The 23,716-nt window shown below is 44.5% G+C and overlaps 1 protein-coding gene across 1 annotated transcript; it reads left to right on the forward strand.

The window, feature by feature from the left end:
- Positions 1 to 223: 223 nt before the first annotated feature.
- On the forward strand, positions 224 to 23,072 carry PCK2 (phosphoenolpyruvate carboxykinase 2, mitochondrial). Its single transcript, XM_044274486.1, has 10 exons — positions 224 to 511; positions 9,363 to 9,617; positions 17,514 to 17,698; positions 17,882 to 18,085; positions 18,175 to 18,362; positions 18,490 to 18,652; positions 20,132 to 20,350; positions 20,430 to 20,567; positions 21,854 to 21,949; positions 22,264 to 23,072. Exons 1-10 carry the CDS (start codon positions 483 to 485, stop codon positions 22,716 to 22,718), a joined length of 1,932 nt encoding a protein of 643 aa, XP_044130421.1. The 5' UTR covers positions 224 to 482; the 3' UTR covers positions 22,719 to 23,072.
- The last annotated feature ends 644 nt before the right edge of the window (positions 23,073 to 23,716 follow it).

The following is a 23,716-nucleotide window of genomic DNA, read 5'->3' on the forward strand; positions in this document are numbered from 1 at the left end:
GCTGAGACTACGTGACGGAATGAGAACATGTGGAGGAGACAGCTACTTAAGAGCAGGGCATTGTTACATCAGCTGGGTGAGGGGAGGGGTGTTAGCTCTGGGGGAAGACTTTGGAGGGACGTGACTGTTGGGATCCTCCAAATGTGTCAGGGGGCGGGGAAGGTGCGGGGCTGGAGGCTTGCCGCCCAGCAGCCAATGGCCGGGGCACCGGCTATTCTAGGACCTTGTGGCCGGGTGGAGGAGGGGTGGCCGGGTGACACGATGCCACGGGCGTGTGCGCTGGAAATCTCATACAGGATGTAACTGACAAACAAGACCTTTAGTCCAGTTTGGCCACCCCAAACCGGTCTGCGTGTAGTCCTGCCTCCTGCTTGCTGTGCCTACCCCCAGTCCCTCCCTGGACGGTGTATCCCCTCACCTCCCCCTACTCCTCATCCTGCAGGATCTCTCCGCCCGGCTGCTGTCTGTCTCCTGCCGCTGACATGCCGTCCTTCTCCGTGCGTGTTGTGGGGTGAGTAGGCACCCGGACGCTCACTTCCTTTCTGTCTAGTGATGCCAGTGTGATCAGGGCAATAGAAGTATGACATAAATACACGTGTGATATTAATGTAGTAGGTGCCTACCTGGGCACATACTCCTGCATTATCAGATCATCAGGACGGGATATATTATATATATAATGGGTACAGGATCAGGACAGGTTCAGTAATACATGATGGGTACAGGATCAGGACAGGTTCAGTAATACATGATGGGGACAGGTTCAGTAATATATGATGGGTACAGGATCAGGACAGGTTCAGTAATATATGATGGTACAGGGATCAGGACAAGTTCAGTAATATATGATGAGTACAAGATCAGGACAGGTTCAGTAATACGTGATGGGTACAGGGATCAGGACAGGTTCAGTAATATATGATGGGTACAGGATCAGGACAGGTTCAGTAATATGTGATTGTACAGGATCAGGACAAGTTTAGTAATATATGATGGTACAGGATCAGGACAAGTTCAGTAATATATGATGGGTACAGGATCAGGACAGGTTCAGTAATATGTGATGGGTACAGGATCAGGGCAGGTTCAGTAATATATGATGGGTACAGGGATCAGGACAAGTTCAGTAATATATGATGGGTACAGGGATCAGGACAAGTTCAGTAATATATGATGGGTACAAGATCAGGACAGGTTCAGTAATATGTGATGGGTACAGGATCAGGACAGGTTCAGTAATATATGATGGGTACAGGGATCAGGACAGGTTCAGTAATATGTGATGGGTACAGGGATCAGGACAGGTTCAGTAATATGTGATGGGTACAAGGATCAGGACAGGTTCAGTAATATATGATGGTACAAGGATAAGGACAGGTTCAGTAATATATGATGGGTACAAGATCAGGACAGGTTCAGTAATATGTGATGGGTACAGGATCAGGACAGGTTCAGTAATATATGATGGTACAAGGATCAGGACAGGTTCAGTAATATATGATGGTACAGGGATCAGGACAGGTTCAGTAATATATGATGGTACAGGATCAGGACAGGTTCAGTAATATATGATGGGTACAGGGATCAGGGCAGGTTCTGTAATATGTGATGGGTACATGATCAGGACAGGTTCAGTAATATATGATGGGTACAAGGATCAGGGCAGGTTCAGTAATATATGATGGGTACAGGATCAGGGCAGGTTCAGTAATATATGATGGGTACAGGATCAGGACAGGTTCAGTAATATATAATGGGTACAGGATCAGGGCAGGTTCAGTAATATATGATGGGTACAAGATCAGGGCAGGTTCAGTAATATATGATGGGTACAGGATCAGGACAGGTTCAGTAATATATGATGGGTACAGGGATCAGGACAGGTTCCGTAGTATGTGATGGGTACATGATCAGGACAGGTTCAGTAATATGTGATGGGTACAGGATCAGGACAGGTTCAGTAATATATGATGGGTACAGGATCAAGGCAGGTTCAGTAATATATGATGGGTACAGGATCAGGACAGGTTCAGTAATATATGATGGGTACAGGATCAGGACAGGTTCAGTAATATATGATGGGTACAGGATCAGGACAGGTTCAGTAATATATGATGGGTACAGGGATCAGGACAGGTTCAGTAATATGTGATGGGTACAGGATCAGGACAGGTTCAGTAATATATGATGGGTACAGGATCAGGGCAGGTTCAGTAATATATGATGGGTACAGGATCAGGGCAGGTTCAGTAATATATGATGGGTACAGGATCAGGACAGGTTCAGTAATATATAATGGGTACAGGATCAGGGCAGGTTCAGTAATATATGATGGGTACAAGATCAGGGCAGGTTCAGTAATATATGATGGGTACAGGATCAGGACAGGTTCAGTAATATATGATGGGTACAGGGATCAGGACAGGTTCCGTAGTATGTGATGGGTACATGATCAGGACAGGTTCAGTAATATATGATGGGTACATGATCAGGACAGGTTCAGTAATATATGATGGGTACAGGATCAGGACAGGTTCAGTAATATATGATGGGTACAGGATCAGGACAGGTTCAGTAATATATGATGGGTACAGGATCAGGACAGGTTCAGTAATATATGATGGGTACAGGGATCAGGACAGGTTCAGTAATATGTGATGGGTACATGATGACAGGCTCAATAATGTATGACGGGTACATGATCACTAATATTTGGTGGTCAATTATTTAGGAATAATGAGAATTTGCGTGGAAAAAAATCGCACATACCATAGCAAAGGGTTAAATCTACATTGAAAATGTGCACAAATAGTTGTCATGTGTGTGATTTCAAAATCGCACTGAAAATTTCTGTACAGTGTACATGAGATTCTGAAGATCTCATCTACTTAGCTGGTGCTGTACTGCGCTGCAGAAATGTGTATGTCGTCTTATATCTTCAGCACTCAGACTAGTGGCTTAGGCCTCTTTCACACTTGCGTTGTCCGGATCCGGAGTGTACTCCACTTGCCGGAATTACATGCCGGATCCGGAAAAACGCAAGTGTACTGAAAGCATTTGAAGACGGATCAGTCTTCAAAATGCTTTCAGTGTTACTATGGCACCCAGGATGCTATTAAAGTCCTGGTTGCCATAGTAGGAGCGGGGGAGCGGTATACTTACAGTCCGTGCGGCTCCCGGGGCGCTCCAGAGTAACGTCAGAGCGCCCCATGCGCATGGATGACGTGCCATGCGATCACGTCATCCATGCGCGTGGGGCGCCCTGACGTCACTCTGGAGCGCCCCGGGAGCCGCACGGACGGTAAGGTATACTGCTCCCCCGCTCCCCACTACACTTTACCATGGCTGCCAGGACTTTAGCGTCCTGGCAGCCATGGTAACATTCAGAAAAAGCTAAACGTCGGATCCGGCAATGCGCCGAAACGACGTTTAGCTTAAGGCCGGATCCGGATCAATGCCTTTCAATGGGCATTCATTCCGGATCTGGCCTTGCGGCAAGTCTTCAGGATTTTTGGCCGGAGCAAAAAAACGCAGCATGCTGCGGTATTTTCTCCGGCCAAAAAACGTTCCGGTCCTGAACTGAAGACATCCTAATGCATCCTGAACGGATTTCTCTCCATTCAGAATGCATTAGGATAAAACTGATCAGTATTCTTCCGGCATAGAGCCCCGACGACGGAACTCTATGCCGGAAGAAAAGAACGCAGGTGTGAAAGAGCCCTTAAATAGGTATGTCGAGACCTTTAAGTAGCAGACTCACCTGCCAGCAGTCCCACCGGTGCTCCTTTCCCAGCCGCTTCCGATCCCTGTGGAACCAGGAAGCAGCTGGCTCCTGTGACTGCTGCAGCCAATCTCAGGCCTTGGTGGTCACATTGATTTGAACATTATATCACAGCTGTGAGGTACCATTCAAGCCGATGTGACGGCTGAGGCCTGTTAATGGCTGCAGCGGTCACGGGACCCAGCCACTTCATGGTCCAGTGGGGATCAGAAGTGGTAATAAACAGAGCAGCAGCCAGACCTGGTCAGTCTACTTTTTTATGTTCAGGAACACACGTCCAGATAGTAGGGATGAGCGAACTTGTGTTTTACAAGTTCGGGTTTTCTTAAAATTCCGATATGGATTCCGTTACCATGGGCCATAACGGAATTCTATGACGGAATGCATAACGAAATGCCTATAGGAGGCATTCTGTCATATTAGAAGTCTATGGGCCACATAACAGATCCATCTGGTTTCCGTTATGCACAAGTGCTCTCCTGCAGACGGATCCGTTATGCGTCCCATAGACTTCTATTATGATGGAAGGCATTCTGTTATGAATTCCGTTATGGCCCATGGTAACGGAATCCATATTGGAATTGTAATAAACCTCGAACTTGTAAAACAGAAGTTCGCTCATCCCTAGTTATCAGCCAGAAAGGCTTGACAACTCCTTTAAAGCTTCTTTGAATAGTTTTCTTTGCTTTTGTTTAGTCTAAAAAATGAATCCTTTTTATGTTAAATGTGGTTTTATGGTGTATTTTAAGACATTTTTGTTGCATTTTAGTGCCTTTTTTTATCCTACAGATAGCATAAACCCGTGGGGTAATGTATCAAATGTGTTGCGCTAGAAAAGTGAAGTGCTTTTGCCTGTTTTGTCAGTGGAGTGGGCATTTGCAACACATTTATGATGTTTTTGCGCCATTTCTGATGTGGTTTGTGCCAGGCAGACTGTTTACTTTTACTAAGGGACAGCCAGATGTTTTTTAGGCAGAGCTTTTTTAGCCAGAAGTCACACAAAAAGTAATGCGTTATTCTATTCCCCTGGTGGAGTACAAACTGACAGCACCTTTGCAATAGATTTGATTACACTGAAAAACCCATAGGTATTTTGTGCGACAAATGTAACAAATGGCGTGCAACGTTTTGTCAATTTGCTGCAAAAAAAACAAGTGCAATGCATGACAGACACTCCTAAAAAATGAGAGCAGAAAGTTACCTCTTAGCACATGGGTGCGGGTTTCTGAACAGAAAATCTGTGCAGTTTTTTGATGCAGTTTTGTCACACACCTGACCCTTCCGTTGAAAAATGTGAAGTCCGCACCAATAATCGAACAAACAATTGGCCTACTGCAGATTTCAAAATGCTCCCTTATGCTCTCAGGTTCATGTGGCACCAAAGATAGGACATGTCCCATCTTTGGCCACAACATGAAGATCGCAGACCCACTGAGGTGAAACGGTCCGCAGCGCAATGCAGGGTGCGCTCAGCTGGTGTCCTGTTTGCAAAACAGACACAATCGTGTGAATGTACCCTTAGGCTACATGCACACGACCGTTCTGTTTTTTGCGGTCTGCAAAACACAGATGGTGTCCGTGTGCGTTCTGCAATTTGCGGAACGGCACGGACAGCCTTTAATGTAACTGCCTATTCTTGTCCGCAAAGCGCAGACAAGAATAGGACATGTTGGATTTATTTATTTTTTACGGGGTCACGGAATGGAGCAACGGAGTGCTGTCCGCATCTTTTGCGGCCCCATTGGAGTGAATGGGTCCGCATCCGAGCCGCCAAAACTGCGGCTCGGATGCAGACCAAAACAACAGCCGTGTGCATGAGGGTCAGATTACACAGGGATTCTCGTGTGGTAAAAATGCAGCGTAATACAATACCGAGGTTAGGCAAATCTCACGTACACTGCTTTTCTCCTGTGCGGAAATTGACCTGCTATGTGGGCTTTTAAATCTGGAGCATCTCACTTATTGGTGCGATTTTTGTATTTATTTTTTGTGTGCAGATTTCACCCTTTACAATGCATTTTGCATGAAATCTGCACCTAAAACCCGCAAGTAAGACATGCAGTTTTTGATGCAGAAAAAACCTTCAGATTTTCTTTTTAATTCTGTGCAGGTAGCCTAGGCCAGGGATGGGCAAACTCGGCCCTCCAGCTGTCGTAAAACTACAAATCCCATCATTTCCAGTCTGCCTACAGCTATCAGCCTACAGAAGGGCATGATGGGATTTGTAGTTTTAAAACAGCTGGAGGCCCGAGTTTGCCCATCCCTGGCCTAGGCTGTCCAGACCTGACCTTATCACAGTGGCTCCGGCTGGATGATACATTCGGTGCAGGGACAGACACTTGTATGTGCAGGATGTGACTAGGGCTGCAGCTAACGATTATTTGAATAATCGATTAGTTGCCGATTCATTTCTACGATTAATCGATTAATCGGCAAAAACGACAAAATTACAAAACAGAGGTTTATATGATCTTACTTGAAAAAATATGTTCAAAGGCCATATTAAAACAAATTGTGGACGACACTATTATGGGGGATCTGTGGACGACACTATTATGGGGGATCTGTGGACGGCGTAGTTATGGAGAGGGGGATCTGTGGGTGGCGTAGTTATGGAGAGGGGGATCTGTGGGTGGCGCAGTTATGGAGAGGGGGATCTGTGGGCGGCGCAGTTATGGAGAGGGGGATCTGTGGGCGGCGCAGTTATGGAGAGGGGGATCTGTGGGTGGCGCAGTTATGGAGAGGGAGATCTGTGGGTGGCGCTGTTATGGAGAGGGGGATCTGTGGGTGGCGCAGTTATGGAGAGGGGGATATGTGCACTGTTATGGGCATAACAGTGCACAGATCCCTTTCCTCTTAACAGTGCACAGATCCCCCTTCCCATAGCAGTGCCATACACAGACCCCCCCTCCCCATAGCAGTGCCATACACAGACCCCCCCTCCCCATAGCAGTGCCATAGACAGATCCTCCCCCCTCCCCATAGCAGTGCTATACACAGACCCCCCTCCCCATAGCAGTGCCATAGACAGATCCTCCCCCCTCCCCATAACAGCCCCGGCCCCGATGCTTATAAGTCGGACTAATCACGTCTGCATCTTTATTTTACCTTTTTACAATGACGCTCCTGTAACAGCCAGGCAGAGCGGACGGCGGCGTAACGTCACTCACTCACGTGACACGCCTGCTCCGCCTCCTTCATTCATGAAGTGGGCGGAGCAGGTGCGTCACGTGAGTGAGTGACGTTACGCTGCCGTCCGCTCTGCCTGGCTGTTACAGGAGCGTCATTGTAAAAAGGTAAAATAAAGATGCAGCGACCGCCCGCCCGCCCGCATAGCAACGAATCGGCGATTATTCGATAACTGGATTCTAGATGTGACTTTATGGGTTTTTGTTTTTGGAGTGTCTGCTTGGTTTGAAGTAATTTTACAAAATGTCACACGAATTAGGCCGGGTTCATATCACCGTTTCAATTTCCATTCCTGTGATCCGTCAGAAGAACAAAAAAAAACGGATCCTGAATTTTAAGCATCCTTTATGCACAGTCATGCACATTTTACATCCATTTTAGCTGAGATCCGTTATTTTAGACAGAAATGGCTCAAATGGATGCAACAGGATCCTTTTTTTTTATAGGATCCAGTTTCTCTCTCTCTCTCACTCTCACTCTCTCACTCTCTCACTCTCTCTCTCATGGATCAGAAGAACGGAAAGTAGTGTAAACCATGAAGGGGCACAGAACCACCATATCTCTATCAAACCACAGTGATACAAGATATATACAGTATATTATAGCGAGACTAGGTTAAGCAATCTGGATGTTTTTGGCTAGTATGTTATGACCTCCTAATATAATTTTGGCTTCCTTAGTAAAGTATCTGGGCCTTCTTGAGTACTGATGTATTAGCAGTATCTTTTACAGACTGATACGTGGTGCTGAATACGTGTTTATCCGGTGTTTCTGCATATCTTCTCCATGACCTTCGCACTTTGTACGTGGTGTTTATCCAGTGCTGGGGTTAAAGGTGGCAGAGGTGGAGGAATGTAATTGCAGAGTTGAGCAAAACAAGATGCAGACAGAATCCGACTTGGATGACTCAGGATATTTTCCTCAATGACTCTCACCCGAAAGGTGTCAATGTCTACATACAAAGCTTGCAGTAGAATAGCGCCACCAGTGGAAACATAACGGGGAAAAAGCAGCTTGCCAATAGAAGCAGCGTTTTGTTTCTCCTTATAGACAAGTCAATGTTTTTCTTTTATTTTTTTATTTTTTTTATTTTTATGAAACATGTAGCACAGGTCAAAAAGAGTAATACATGACCATGATGAACTGTACCCAATATGCTAACTGGTATGGTACATGTTATACAGCTGGAGGGGTTCTCATGATTTTCCTTAGTTAATATTATACTTATGTGGTCAGCTAGACATATTTAATTCTAGTATACTATGACGCTGGCCTTTAACTAGGTGTGTTTTTAGATGTTTCACAGTAGGATTGAAACTAAGGCTACTTTCATGGATCTGCACAAACACATCCGTTCAGATAATACAACCGCATGCATCCATTCAGAACCGATCCGTTTGTATTATCTGTAACATAGCCAAAACAGATCCGTCTTGAACACTATTGAAAGTCAATGGGGGATGGATCCGTTTTCTATTGTGTCAGTGAAAACGGAACCGTCCCCATTGACTTACATTGTGTGTCAGGACGGATCCGTTTGGCTCCGCTATATCAGGCGGACAGCAAGATGCTGCAAGCAGCGTTTTGGTGTCTGCCTCCAAAACGGAATGAAGACTGAACGGAGCCAAACTGATGTATTCTGAGTGGATCCTCATCCATTCAGAATGCATTAGGGCAAAATCGATCCGTTTTGGACCGCTTGTGAGAGCCCTGAACAGATCTCGCGAACGGAAACCAAAACGCCAGTGTGAAAGTAGCCTAAGGGTGGCCATGCACATTAAATTAATGCCAGCCAAATTGCTGACCATCTAGTGCAGGGATACCCAACCTGCGGCCCTCCAGCTGTTCCAAAACTACAACTCCCAGTATTCTTGGCAGCCACCTACTTTCCTCTCCCTATTGAGAACACATGCACTCAGCCAAGCGTGCATGTGTTCTGAATGGGGAGCTGGGAGAAAGCTGCCGCCAAACTCCCCTGATGGTGGGTTATTTCCCCTAAGAACAAAATATTGAGTATGATGAAATCCAATACCCTGATCTTTCTGACGAGGGAGACTTGGGATACATTAGATGGTCAGCGGTATGACCTATACTGATTTATAGTCCGCCTAAGGTTTATTTAACCGAAAAAGGCCTAAAATCCACCAGTAGTAACCATGATGGCAATAAAGATGTGATTTGTATGTAATCATCACTAGTTAATGATTGCCTTCAGAACCGGCCAAATGTTGATGGCTACATGCATGGTTGACCAACCAGATACAGGTGGCTATTCTGCCCATGAGTTATTACCACCCACATTGTTATAATGTTGGAGAAATATTAAGATTCTTTATGTTTATTTGAAATCTGGAAATAGATTTGAGTAATATCGTCCTTATTCTTTACATAGGCCATGTTCCCGGACTATTAAAGCATGGGTGCAATCACAGCAGGTAAGCAGCCGGCAGGCGCATGCCCTGCGGGTCCTGAGTGGGCAAATAGAGCGGCTTCCTCCTGCCGTCCGAGAATTTGTGATAAGAGGAGCCGAACTGTGTGACCCCTCAAATATCCATATATGTGATGGCACCACCGCGGAAAATGACACCATCCTGACTGTATTACAACAAGAGGGGATGATAAAGAAACTGCACAAGTATCCAAACTGGTGAGTCTAGATTTGTTTCCACTGCTTTCCATTCCCAGTTGTCTCTGCCATTGCACCCACAACCCACCCATTTCCTTTAGTTGTGCTGCCTGTACAGTGGTTCCTCAAGTTACGATATTAATTGGTTCTAGGACGACTATTGTATGTTTAGTAATTGGTTCCAAAGCCCCAAAATGTCATCCAAGATAAGAGAACATTAGGATTTAAGAAAAATAAGCAGATAACTAAGACAGATAAAACAAGTCCTTACATATAACAGTCAGTGTGCTGTTCTCATATTTAATCGTACACTGTATTATTAATTCTTTTCACCATGTTTCTATGTATTGTTCTTTTGCCGCCATCTGCTGGCCAGAATTGTATGCTGCACGCCTCTGCTCTTGCTAGTAAAGTTTTTCTCTGCTGGGTGTGGTTTTAGCTGCCTCAGTCCATGTCACTTCCTGCAGCCATTTTCAGTGCTGCACAGCTGTGTGACTGGATACTCTAACATTTTGGGGCTAGTGAAGGCATCAGTTTTTGACCAGCAGTTAGCAGCAGGAAAGACATCAACAGGACAGCATCAATACCACTACTACATTACAGTATTGTATCATCGTTGTCGCTGTATTTGGATCAAATAAACCCACGTTGATTTTATTTCCGTGTCTACGTTTTGGATCCATCTAACCCGAGCATCTGCCGGTCCGGTCTGCTCCACTGCTTGGATACGAAGGTAGGACAGTCACAAGGTCATTATCAGTTATATCTTAATTCGCCTTCATGTGGGGACAGAACAGTCAAAAACTGCCTTAAAGTCCATACCCTGGCTACAGATTCCCTCAGAGTCCAGTACCACACTCAGGAATCTCCCTTGCAACAGGCCCACTTGTAGCAAATCTGCCCAGCTACAGTGCATGTCCGACAAGCCTAAGGGGAAGCACTGCGCATCCGCAATATCTATACTCTCGCCTGGAAGTCCCCTAGAACTCGCCAAGCCATTTTCTACGTTCTATTTTAACCTTTGCTCGCATAATAGAAGACCTGTTTATGCAGGCGGGGTCTCCCTGAAACCATACCCCTTATAGAGACTTGCTGCATATCCCCTTACATTGCTGTGGTGACCCCAAAACCCAGCAATTCACTCGAAAACACCTTAGGAATTTTGTCAAGGTGCCCTATCGGAGCCGTGCTGTGATTTTCAGCCCCCAATTCAAACGTTCATTCTCTTAAAGAGACAGCGCACCTTAAGTCAAAATGGACGAAAAGTACTTTGCACAGTTCCCCAGTGATGAAATAAAGCAAATGTAACCTGATAATGATCATTATGAACAGAAGGAAGCAGAACTCACACTTCCAGCAGACCAAGTCGTGCGACCAATACGCTCTCTCAAACTGACGATAAAGGTAATTGAAAACTATTACACCATGAAAGATGAGCTATGTGATAACCTGGAAGTGCGATAGGAATGAGTTTCGTCTCTCATGTCAGGACTTAAATCCTCTTCAGGCTATGCCACAAGCTTATAAGTTGCCGTCGGGCGGCTGAACACAGCTCATGAAAGATACAAGGGAATGTCCACAAGGTATATAACCTTTCTAAAAGACTCTAATATCGATGAAGCCTTATCAGAACTAAGCAAGGCAGAATCTATAGACAGACAAAGAGACGCCATGGTGCTGGATGTTAAAGATAAAGCGGAACTCTGTATATCTCATTTGCAAGAAACTAGATCACACAGATCAAATTCATCTAAACATTCCTCTCGGTCATACAGATCCTCGTGCTCAAGAAGCTCAGCCCTGAGTGACAATGCCACCCACAGCACCCAAGCAACCTAATAACCATCACCCGGATGTGCCCTCTCAAGGACAGTTATTACAGCAAGATGGCTATCAGGTGTTTTCTGGCCTACCTCCACAGTTCAAGCAGAAGTCATCAGAATCTGTAGAGGCTAAACCACAGCTCAAACCTGCAGCAACATCATTCTGCCCGGAAGCATCTCGCCCTTTCATGCCAGGCAGCCCATACGCCCCAGGATCATCACAAGTTGTCATGGCAACAAGCAGTGAGAAATCCGATATGTCTGAGTTTGCCAGGTTTATAGTGATCAAAGAGCTAATCAACACCAGTCTCTCAAAATTTTATGACCGTGCGGAGAGCTACAGAGCTTGGAAGGCGACCTTAAAAGCCGCCATTGCCAACCTCAACCTAACTGCAGAGCAGGAGCTTGACCTCTTGATCAAAAGGCTGGGCCAAGACTCTACAAATCGTATCACGAGCCTCAGAACTGTCTACGTGGGACAAGCAGAAGGAGGTCTCGCTGCCGCCTGGCAGAGACTCGAACATACCTTCTGCAGCTCAGAAGCAATAGAGAAGGCCCTATTCAAGAGACCGCAGAACGTCCCAAAGATCAATCTTAAGGATGTCCATAATATTCAGGATTTAAGTGATCTGCTTATGGAACTGGAGCTTGCCAAAAGAGACCATTGTCTGTCTGGGCTGTGCTACCTGAAAACAGCCCATGGAGTGAACCCAATCATCGTGAAGCTACCATACAGTCTGCAAGAAAAGTGGGTGGCATCAGTTTCAAGGTACAAAAGAGCATGACATCACCTTTCCCCCATTTATTCATTTCTGTAGGTTCATTGAGGAACGACCCCAACCTCAACTTCCTGGAGTTCAACACTACAGCTTCAGCGACATCATCATCAAGGTATAAAAGGGTCATGCATAAACACAGAGACTATAAGAGCAGCTTGAGTTTGAGGAAGACTAACCTACCATCACCCTGCAGTACACTACCTCATCAGGAGACAAGTTTGAGGAGTGTCATAGTAAAAGACATGCACCCAATCCCACTCGCCAGAGATTCACCAACTGCCTTCGCAACCAGTCCTGCTCCAAGTCATGGTGGGGAGCCCCAGGATCACGCTATCACAGCCACCGCTGTTTCCTGCTCATGTTTGGACGTATGTGGGGAGGGCCAGAGTGAGAAGTGTTGTGCCCGAATATGCTTAATCAAGGTCTACCCAGAGGGACTACCAGAAAAGGCAGTGACAAACTAAGGGTACACAAGGTGCATCAACAGTGTAATGGTCCCGACTATGCGCCATACGCCAAGAGACTGGACTTGGAATGGGTAATCATAGGAAATTTATGCTTGGATCAACCAGGAATCGGCTCTTTCAAAACGTAAGTGTGTGGAGATGGACGCACAATTTGCATTAAGCCATGTCCTCATCACTATGAGGTGAAAGAAGTCTCCAGACATCATACAACCACCTGACGACGTTATTTCTCCCCTCTTTGCCGACAACTTGGGGAGATCAGTCTTTCACACAACCAAGGACGACGATAAAGTAGCCTTGTCAGTAGAGGACAGAGAATTTGTCAAGATAATGGACAGTGAGTTCTTTAAAGACAAAACCAATCACTGGGTTTCTCCATTACCCTTCCAAGCTACCAGGGTAAGACTCCCGGACGAACGGGAACCAGCTCTGTCTAGATTTAACTCTATTCAGCGTACCATGAACAGCAAGCCTGAAATGAGAGAACACATCGTCACCTTTATGGATAAAATATTCCGTAACAACCATGCAGAACCAGCTCCATCCTTAAGGAAGAACGACGAGTGCTGGTACTTGCCTTCATTTGGAGTGTATCCTCCATAGAAACCCAATCAAATTGGGGTTGTTTTTTACTCAAGCGCCAAACATCAAGGTGTATCTCTTAATGATGTTCTCACCAGTCCTAATCTGACGAATAACCTAGTAGGAGTGATGATGAGGTTCATGAAAGAGCTCGTTGCCATCACTGCTGATATTACAAAACAGTGGAACATCTGTTCAGTCAGAGAGGACCAATGGAATTTCCTCAGTTTTGTGTGGTACAAGGACAATGACACCAACACAGAGATGGTGGGGTATGGAATGAGGGTACATGTATTTGGAAACAGCCCTTCACCTGCCATAGCGACTTACGGCCTTCGGAGAACTGCGTTAGAAGGAGAATACGAGTTCGGTATAGACGCCAGAGACTTTGTGGAAAAAGACCTCTACGTAGATGATGGACTCAAATCACTACCAACTGAAGAAGCAGCTATCGATCTGCTCAAAAGGACTCAAAGTATGTTGTACCAAGCTAAACTTAGACTACACAAAATTGCTTCAAACAGCCTGGCCATAATGAGAGCCTTCGAGCCAGGTGATCATGCACCTAGAATCAAGGACATTAACAGGGGACTGGACAGTACACCTGTGCAGAGGAGCTTGGGCCTCAGATGGGATCTCTCGGCTGAGTACTTCAGTTTTCAAATAAGTTGTGCAGAGGAGCCATTCACAAAATATGGTGTTCTATCAGTGGTGAACAGCCCATTTGATCCGCTGGGATTTGTAGCGCCCATCACCATACAAGGTAAATCCCTACTGAGACAGCTTTCTGAAACCATCAAGGATTGGGATACCCCACTTCCCTCCGATAAAGAACAAAAATGGGAAGCCTGGAAGCAACCTTTTGTGTGCCTTGGATGGGATCCATATCCCGAGATGCCATATTAAAACCTCACTTACCTCTAAGGTAAAGAAGGAACTCCACGTGTTCTCGGACGCCTCCACAGAGGCCATAGCAGTGGTGGCCTATCTGAAGGTCACAGAACCCAACAATCAAAATCACGTTGGATTCGTCTTTGGTAAGGCTAAGTTAGCCCCCAAGCCCGATCATACTATTTCCAGACTTGAACTCTGTGGGACTGTGTTGGCAGTGGAGATTGCAGACTTCATAAAACAAGACCTGGGTGTCGACATAGCTGAAGTTCAGTATTACACGGACAGTAAGATCGTTTTAGGTTACATCCACAATCAGATAAAACGATTTTATGTGTAAGTCAGTAACCGCATAGAGAGAATCAGGAGGTCCTCCAAACCTGAACAATGGCACTATGTACCATCCAAACTTAATCCAGCAGATCACTCCACTAACCCTATGTCTATAGGTTCCTTTACTAACTCTACTTAGCTTACAGGTCCGGAGTTTCTGCTAGGGCATGCGGACAAATGTGTATAGGAATTTTTTAGCATCCAGGATCCGGATAATGATCCAGAAATCCGCGCTGAAGTTAGTGCATTAATCACTGGAACAAAGCACATCTCAAACCTCAGTTGTCAGCGCTTTGAACGTTTCTCCAGTTGGATGAAACTCGTCAGAACTATTGCAAGATTAGTGCACATTGCGAGATGTTATCGCAATACTCGCGAAGATAAAGATTGTCATGGTTGGCATGTCTGCCAAAAACCCTTCTCTGCTGAGGACATCTCTCATAGTGAATAAAATAAATATATTCAGGAGCAGCAACACAAACGGCTTTTGAAGAGCAGGGAATGGTGTTTACGCAGCAGCTGAGCAGGGGATCGCAGATCCAAAGCGGTCCAATGGCATGTAGAAAAATAGGAAAGCCACAGCAGCGTCTCACCAAAGGTTTCTTTATTCAGGAACACTCCTCATAACAAGTCATAAAAAAGCATTTCGCAGCAACGTTTCGGCTAATGTTAGCCTTTGTCAAGCATAGCAAAGGCTAACATTAGCCGAAACGTTGCTGCGAAATGCTTTTTTATGACTTGTTATGAGGAGTGTTCCTGAATAAAGAAACCTTTGGTGAGACGCTGCTGTGGCTTTCCTATTTTTCTATCTCTCATAGTGAGTCCCTCATAATACATCACGTCTAGCAGGGAGAATTTAACGTAGAATGGAAGTGCTTGTACAACAAACAGCAGATCCCAATAAAAAGCCCTCTTGCCAACTTTAATCCAGTTATTGACAGTTTTGGCTTGCTCAGAGTTGGTGGTCGTTTGAATCAAGCCTACCTAGGAGTTGCAGAACAAAATCCTCTCGTCATTCCCGGCAAACATTATATCACCATCTTGTTGATCCGACACTACCACAAAAAGGCTGAACACCAGGGCGGGCAAGTTACGGTCTGCAGGCCTTTGGATTATAGGTATGAAAAAAAAACGTGTGGCTCAAGTACTGCATGACTGAAAACAACTACACCAACAAATGGTTGAAATGCCTGCGGATAGACTATGTACAGAGCCGCCTTTCACCTACATTGGCCTAGACGTCTTTGGGCCATGCTCGCGGCGGTCACGCAAACAGTAAACGTTTGGGCTGTACTATTTACTTGCATGAGTGTGCGAGCCATTCACATAAAGGTAATAGAATCCATGGACACATGCAGCCTTATTAATGCCTTAAGACGGTTCTTCGCAATCAGAGGACCAGCGAAACAGTTGAGGTCTGACCGTGGAAGCAATTTCATCGGAGCCTGTAGAGAACTGAACATCGACACCAAGCCCATTCAAGATCAGTTGGCGGAAAAAGGTTGCACCTGGATTTTCAATCCTCCTCATAGTTCTCACATGGGGGGCTCCTGGAAGAGAATGATCCGGATCTCACGCAACATCTTGAATTCTATGTTGATGGATGTAAACTCTTCAAGACTCACACATGAGACTCTAGTCACCCTTCTCGCTGAAGTTTCGGTCATAAATAATCAATTCAATACACCTTATGCCAGTGTCTATGGATCCTGAAACACCAGCCTTACTGACTCCGGCTATTCTACTTACCCAAAAAACTGAGAATACGCTAATGCCTAGTGGAGAATTTACTCATGCGAATATCTACCAAAAACACTGGAAACGTGTACAATACCTAGCAGATTACTTCTGGAACAGGTGGTGAAAGGAGTATCTCAATATTCTTCAAGGAAGAAGAAAATGGCAACACCACAAACCAAACTTGAAAGAAGGAGACCTCGTGTTGATGAAGGAGCAACAAACCGAACGGATTGACTGGCCTATGGGACTAATTACAAAGGTTTTTTTCTAGTAAGGATAGCAAGGTCCGTAAGGTGGAGTTGAAGATCTTCAGAAAGGGTGAGCTTGAAACGTTCGCAAGGCCAATTAACAAACTCATTTTGATACTACTCACCGAGAACATCCCTGCAGGGTGAACAGGACTGAACTTTAACTGCTATCTTGTTATGTTTTATTGCATTCTAACATGTTCTTTGTTACAGGTTTGTTCTATATTTTATGGACACTAGTCATAGTGAAATCCCCAATGGGAATTTTAGACGGGGTGTGCTGTTCTCCTCATAATAATACAGTGTACGATTAAATAATTATTCTTTCACCATGTTGTTGCTATGTATTGTTCTGTTGCTGCCATCTGCTGGCCAGAATTGTATGCTGCACGCCTCTGCTCTTGCTAGTAAAGTTTTTTTTCTCTGCTGGGTGTGGTTTTAGCTGCCTCAGTCCACGTCACTTCCTGCAGCCATTTTCAGTGCTGCATAGCTGTGTGACTGGATATTCTAACATTTTTGGGCTAGTGAAGGCATCAGTTTTTGACCAGCAGTTAGCCGCAGGAAAGACATCAACAGGACAGCATCAATACCACTACTACATTACAGTATTGTATCATCGTTGTCGATGTATTTGGATCAAATAAACCCACGTTGATTTAATTCCCGTGTCTACGTTTTGGATCCATCTAACCCGAGCATCTGCCGGTCTGGTCTGCTCCACTGCTTGGATACGAAGGTAGGAAGTCACACAGCCATTATCAGTTATATCTTCATTTGCCTTCATGTGGGGACAGAACAGTCGGGAATACCTGCTAACTAACCCAGCTATTTCACCAGACAAGTGGCCTTGATTGGTTGGATCTGAGTCTCGGGCATTGTATGTTGAGTCTAGTTTCAACTTACGATGGGTCAGAAAAGACCACTGTATGTTGAAAATATTGTATCCTAAGGCCATTGTATCTTGAGGGATCACTGTATAGTGTATTGCTTGTTTTCCCTCTTTGTGCCCCCTGGCCATCTCTGATGCATCTTCTTCATCTTATCTGTCCTCCAGCTGGTTGGCTAGAACTGACCCAAAGGATGTGGCTCGAGTTGAGAGTAAGACGGTTATAGTAACTGAAAACAAGAGGGACACTATTCCTATTCCTGCAGATGGAGCAAAGGGTCAACTGGGTAACTGGATGTCCCCAGGAGATTTTGAAAGAGCCAAGAATGATCGCTTTCCTGGTTGTATGAAAGGTTTGTAAAATTCTGTGAATCCTATACTTTTTTTACATCTAGTTTTTGGAAACTAAACAATCTGAAAACCCTGTTTCCTTCGCCACAAGGCTTCTTCACCTCGCAAAATACATACAGTTTGTGTGAATATAACTAAGTAGTTATGTCAATGGATCTTAATTTGGCTTTGTTCTCTTTTCCTAGGTCGTACGATGTATGTATTGCCATTCAGTATGGGTCCGGTTGGCTCTCCTCTCTCTAAATATGGGGTTCAGCTAACAGACTCCCCATATGTAGTTGCCAGTATGCGTATCATGACTCGTATGGGTACACCAGTCTTGGATGCTCTGGGAGATGGTGACTTTGTGAAATGTCTACACTCCGTAGGGCAACCACTTCCACTAAAGGGTAAGAATGTTCTCATGGTATTATTTCACTCTGCAGATGCAGTATACGGGTCAAATGACTAAACAGATCTCTTTATGTCTTCTGTACAGCCCCCCTGGTGAATTCATGGCCCTGCAACCCTGAAAAGACACTCATTGCCCATGTTCCTGATAACCGTGAGATTGTCTCTTTTGGCAGTGGATACGGAGGAAACTCTCTCTTGGGAAAAAAATGCTTCGCTCTGCGCATAGCCTCCCGAATTGCCAAGGATGAGGGCTGGTTGGCTGAGCATATGCTGGTGAGAGAGGAGCTAATGGCCCCTTGTACACTCTCTCCTGCACTAGACCTTCTTTCTTCTGTTTCCTGAGACATCTTTTCCTGCTGTCTGTACATTCTCTTGTTATGGGGTTTCTTTCCCATATTAGATTTTGGGTATCACAAACCCTGCTGGACGTAAGAGGTACATCGCTGCTGCCTTCCCAAGTGCCTGTGGAAAAACAAATCTTGCAATGATGCGGCCATCGCTGCCTGGCTGGAAAGTACAGTGTGTGGGAGATGACATTGCCTGGATGAAATTTGATAGTGAAGGTTTGTAACACATTAAGATTTGACAATGAAGTGAAGTTAAAGTATCACAAGCAGTGAAGGTTGAAGGTTTTACCACTAACTTTGCAGCAACAAAGCATTTAACATTTAAGAATCACAATATTCTGGCAGTGCAGCTTATTCAATCCCAACTTGGTTGCATTCATACATTTTGAACCCTTATATTTTGGGCATCTGTGTCATGTGATCTAAGTCTGACTACCAGTCCAGATCTTGCTCTTCTGTGTAGAGCGCATGTAAGTCTCTCATGCATGGTTGACTTTTTGTGAACTACAAGAGTACTGTAAAAAAAAAATGTACCTGTCCGAGCTCCAGCGACGTGATCCTCAGCCTTGGCACGACCGCATCAGGAGAGACGCGCTGATGAGCCACGCCCCCTGGTAACTCGGCATCAACCCTATCAACAGGATGGCAGTGCTCTGTTTCTCCCTGCAGCATACATGTGCTGGGGGAGATAAGCAGTGGGCTGAAATGCTCTATTACTGTGTGCTAGTGTTTTTGACTAATGGAGCCCCAGTGATGGACCGATCAGGTCCTGATCCAAGGAACTTGGCACCTTAAAACCCTTCCTGGCCATGCACCAGTGCCGGTGATAGTCTCTAAATCACTAGCTGTGTTACTGGCTAATTGTTCCTTCGCTTATTGGATTGCTTGTCTTGACCATTCTCTGCCTCTTGTTTGGTACTGCGTTGTCTGTCTGGTTCTGATCTTGGCTTGTCTACCGACCACTCTCTGTCTCTCGTTTTGTACTGCATAACTTGTCTGGTTCTGATCGATATATGTCAGATTCTAGTATTGTCTGTCTTGTTGTTTGTCCTTCTCTGCACTTAAATAGCGCAGGGACCATCGACCAGTTGCGGCCTAGCTATCTAGGGATTGTACTGCAAATAGGTAGGGAAAGCTGTCCGGGTTCTAACCTAAGGGCTCACTGCCCTTGTCTGTCCCTACCTACAGTCGTAACAATTACATCATGTATCAGATTCTGCCCTCATTATTCTGTATGTCAACTCATGACTTATGCCCAGGGCATAATTGGAAATGTAAGTGGCAGTAGGAAAACCTATACTTAGCAACTGTCCTGATTTTGGTGGGACAGCCCCACCAGCTGCACCACAGAGAGGAGAGGTTTATGCAAACCCCACCCAGAAGCACCAGTTTGAGGAGTTCCTAGTAGAACAGGGCTTCCAATTTGTCCAGTTTTGTCTATGTAAATAATGGTAAGTATGGAGGAGACAGAATGAAGAGGGCAGTCTGCTCATAACTGGCACATCACCTGAAACGGGTATACACAAGGCAAACGTGAGCCTTTTCATTATTCTTTAATAGCCTGGGCTGCACTATATAGGCAGAGAATCCTGAAGTGCTTCTAGTAGATCTGCACCAAAATTATAACATTATGTACCAAAGACTGTGAAGTTATAATCTCCCCTCTGATATTAACATTTTTTCTTTACTTTATAGGACGTCTTCGGGCTATTAACCCAGAAAATGGCTTCTTTGGTGTGGCTCCTGGCACCTCTGTAAAAACAAATCCCAATGCCCTGCATACGGTGGAGAAGAACACTATTTTCACCAATGTGGGAGAGACAAGTGATGGAGGCGTGTACTGGGAAGGATTGGATCAAGATCTTCCATCTGGGGTGACTGTCACATCCTGGCTAGGAAAACCCTGGCAGAAAGGTGAAATAAGTGCACTAATTTTTCTACTTCTATTGCGTTTTGAATCTTCTAGTTTGTGTAAAACAATTTTTCTCTACAGGAGATAAAGAGCCCTCCGCACACCCAAATTCACGTTTCTGTGCTCCTGCTGCCCAGTGTCCTATTATGGATGAGGCTTGGGAGTCACCAGAGGGTGTTCCAATAGATGCTATTATCTTTGGTGGTAGAAGACCTGAGGGTAAGGGATAGTCTATATTTTCATAACTTTTTTTAAATTGGATAATTTTTATTGAAGTAAAAGTAAATACAAATGTATTCAATAAATACAATAACTAAATCCCCCATAACCCCAACATTGTGGGAGAAGAGCAGCAAATCTAACATATTAGTCAGATACATTAGAATATGTGGAATTACACAGAGCACAGTAATGAATTCAACAGCGGAGACAATGGAGATGCCGGCAGACCCGCAATACCAAGCCCATAGACAGACTAGCCAAAATGGTAACAATGGTTCAATAGCTAAAGTAAGAGAAATAACAGAACTCCCCCCACAATTGACATGTACGGACGATGATCTTGGCTCCTGTATTCAAGAATAGGGAAATATCGGCACACTCCCGGTATACCTTTCTTTGACTGATATTCATATATTATTAGTTGCAAGCACATAAGTACCACCCCTACTTTAAGAACGACCTGGAACAATCCAGCTACTACAGTGCAAGGACAGCCATTGACTGCACACCCCAGATTTGTCTACCCACGGTCCCCATATGGAGTCGAATTTCGACAGACAGTTTCTCTTCAAATACGTTCCCCTCTCCAGCCTTATAACCACATTCAGTCATATTTTCATTACTTGACTGTCTGTCTCCTTCATTTACGTCAGAATCCCATCAATATTGGGGAACAGCTTATACACATAATACCAGAAAATGATCTATGCGTATCATTCGTATGTCTGGTGCCAGTCACACTTTATAATTCACCACTGCATATTTCTCTGAGGTCTACTAGCAGCTTGTGATTGTGTTTGGCTATCAATATTCTATGCAAAACTATTCCCTTTCTAAAGAAAATGGTCACATTCAGGGGCAGACACCCCATTGGTGCAACCTGTGAAGATGCAAAGGACCCATATCACAATAAAGGTTTTCTTGGTTTAAAGTTATTGATGGATTCTATTCCATCCGATGAAGGATGATGAGCCACGCACTTGATAAATTAGGGGAACCTTTAGTATAGTACAATAAAAAAAAAGGGCACCAAGGTTCCCTTGGGTCAAAATTATTGATGGATTCTGATCCATAAGATAGAGAGTCCTAGAAAGGAGTAAAGAGCCATATGATGAGCTGTTAAACAGTAATGGGCCCACACACTGTTCTTCCACAGGGGGTCCTCTAATGTCGATGCTTGCTCCTAGTCACACTTGTGTGTATAAGCTGGATGCATGGAGGAGATTTATAATACAGATACTAGTACAAGATCAAGCTAAAAACACATTCATTTATTTTTCTAGGTGTGCCTTTGGTCTATGAAAGCTTCAACTGGAACCATGGGGTGTTTGTTGGAGCTGCTATGAGATCTGAAGCTACCGCAGCAGCAGAACACAAAGGTAAGTGAAGTTCATTGTACTTGTGCAGAGGATCCAATGGTAGGCCCAGTCTTGGAAGCCCACAGATCCAGGAGAAAAAAAACCATTTGGAGCTATCGCTTGCCACTAGGGTATATTTCTCTTATTCAAAACCTATTAGACTTTATTGATGATATGGGGATTGGGCCCCAAAAATAATTTCCTCTGGTAGGCCCAAGGAACCCCAGTCCGACACTCTACTTGTGTACTAATTCATCACACCTCTCTGTTGTTTTAATTTTTTTATTATATAAATTAAATGTATTTTATTTATTATTCACTTATGTATCCCTTAGGCAAAATTATCATGCATGATCCTTTTGCAATGAGGCCTTTCTTCGGTTATAACTTTGGCCATTACCTTTCTCACTGGCTGAGCCTGCAAAACAGGCCTGGACTACGTCTTCCCAAAATATTCCATGTCAACTGGTTCCGAAAAGATGACAAAGGGCAGTTCTTATGGCCAGGCTTTGGGGAGAATTCCAGGGTACTAGACTGGATCTTCCGTAGGACTGAAGGAGAGGAGAGTGCTCGACAGACACCTATCGGCTATCTTCCTGCTGAGGGGGCATTGAATCTAGAAGGCTTAGGTGGAGTTGACACAAACCAACTATTTTCTCTCCCCAAAGGATTTTGGGAAAAAGAAGTGCAAGAGGTAGGGAAATACCTGACAGAGCAAGTGACTGATGACTTGCCTCCACAAATTATGCAGGAGCTTAATGGCCTGGAGAGCAGGGTGAAACAAATGTAAAGAGATACAACAGGGAACTGAACTGAAAAGCCATAAAAAGGGAGAGGTACACTACTTGAGATCTATGGAGAATAAGTGCCTTATGTCACACTCAGGAAACTATGTGGAGCACCATAACTATGATTCATATAACAAACTAGAAACATGGCCAAAGCATGAGAATATAAAAATATTTTGCATATATTAAGTCAAGACATCCAGCCTATACAGCAAAGAAAAACATAGATGAGTTACGGTTCGATCCACCCCAATCTGCCAAGTTCCATTGGAGGTGACCTCAGGAATTCTTTGTGTTTTATTTTTTTAAAACTGTCCATCTTAGTTTTTTTATGCAAGTAAAATAGTTTTTTCTTATCTTTGTCATGGTCTTTATTTATCCTGCTTCATCGCCTAAAGAGTTTATATTTCACACTATGTGCTGCTATATTTAATATATACTGTATATATCCAATTGTAGATGATCAGCTCAGTATTTTTCTTTTCTTTTTCAAACCTTAAACTGGTAATTTTAAGAATTAACACACGTGTCTACATGAAGAAAAAGACAATTTATCTCAATTGTATTATCTCACTTACATCTGGCATTTAAGCATTTCCCCTCTGCAATCTGTCTGTACTTCTAATTTAGTTTTTCTGAGCTAGTGGGTGGAGACTAGCTGGGATCATGTCTGCCAATACGCAGGACATGGAGAAACTGCTTTCTAACTCTCTGAAGCACAACCTTAGGACCAGCAGCACTAATGGAGGACATTACACAAGAGAACTAAGCATGTTTAGATGTAAATACAGCAAGGAAGTTAGACAGTAAAGGCTCATTCAGACGTTTTGGGATTTGCAAATTGCAGTTCTGCAAAACACAGATACAGGACATGTTCTGCAGAACGGAACGGGCAGCCCTATGATAAAAATGCCTATTCTTGTCTGCAATTGCGGACAGGAATAGGACATGTTCTATCTTTTTTGCAGGGCCACGGAAAGGAAGTGCGGATGCGGACAGC

This window comes from Bufo gargarizans, chromosome 1 (genome assembly GCF_014858855.1).
Source record: "Bufo gargarizans isolate SCDJY-AF-19 chromosome 1, ASM1485885v1, whole genome shotgun sequence".
Lineage (NCBI taxonomy): Eukaryota > Metazoa > Chordata > Amphibia > Anura > Bufonidae > Bufo > Bufo gargarizans.

Bases quoted from the DNA above. Each gene is read 5' to 3' on its own strand.
- PCK2 (XM_044274486.1), top strand. From the start codon at position 483: ATGCCGTCCTTCTCCGTGCGTGTTGTGGG. The intron at 9,618-17,513 runs GTGAGTCTAGAT...TCTGTCCTCCAG, and splicing joins CTGCACAAGTATCCAAACTG to CTGGTTGGCTAGAACTGACC. The intron at 21,950-22,263 runs GTAAGTGAAGTT...TGTATCCCTTAG, and splicing joins CGCAGCAGCAGAACACAAAG to GCAAAATTATCATGCATGAT.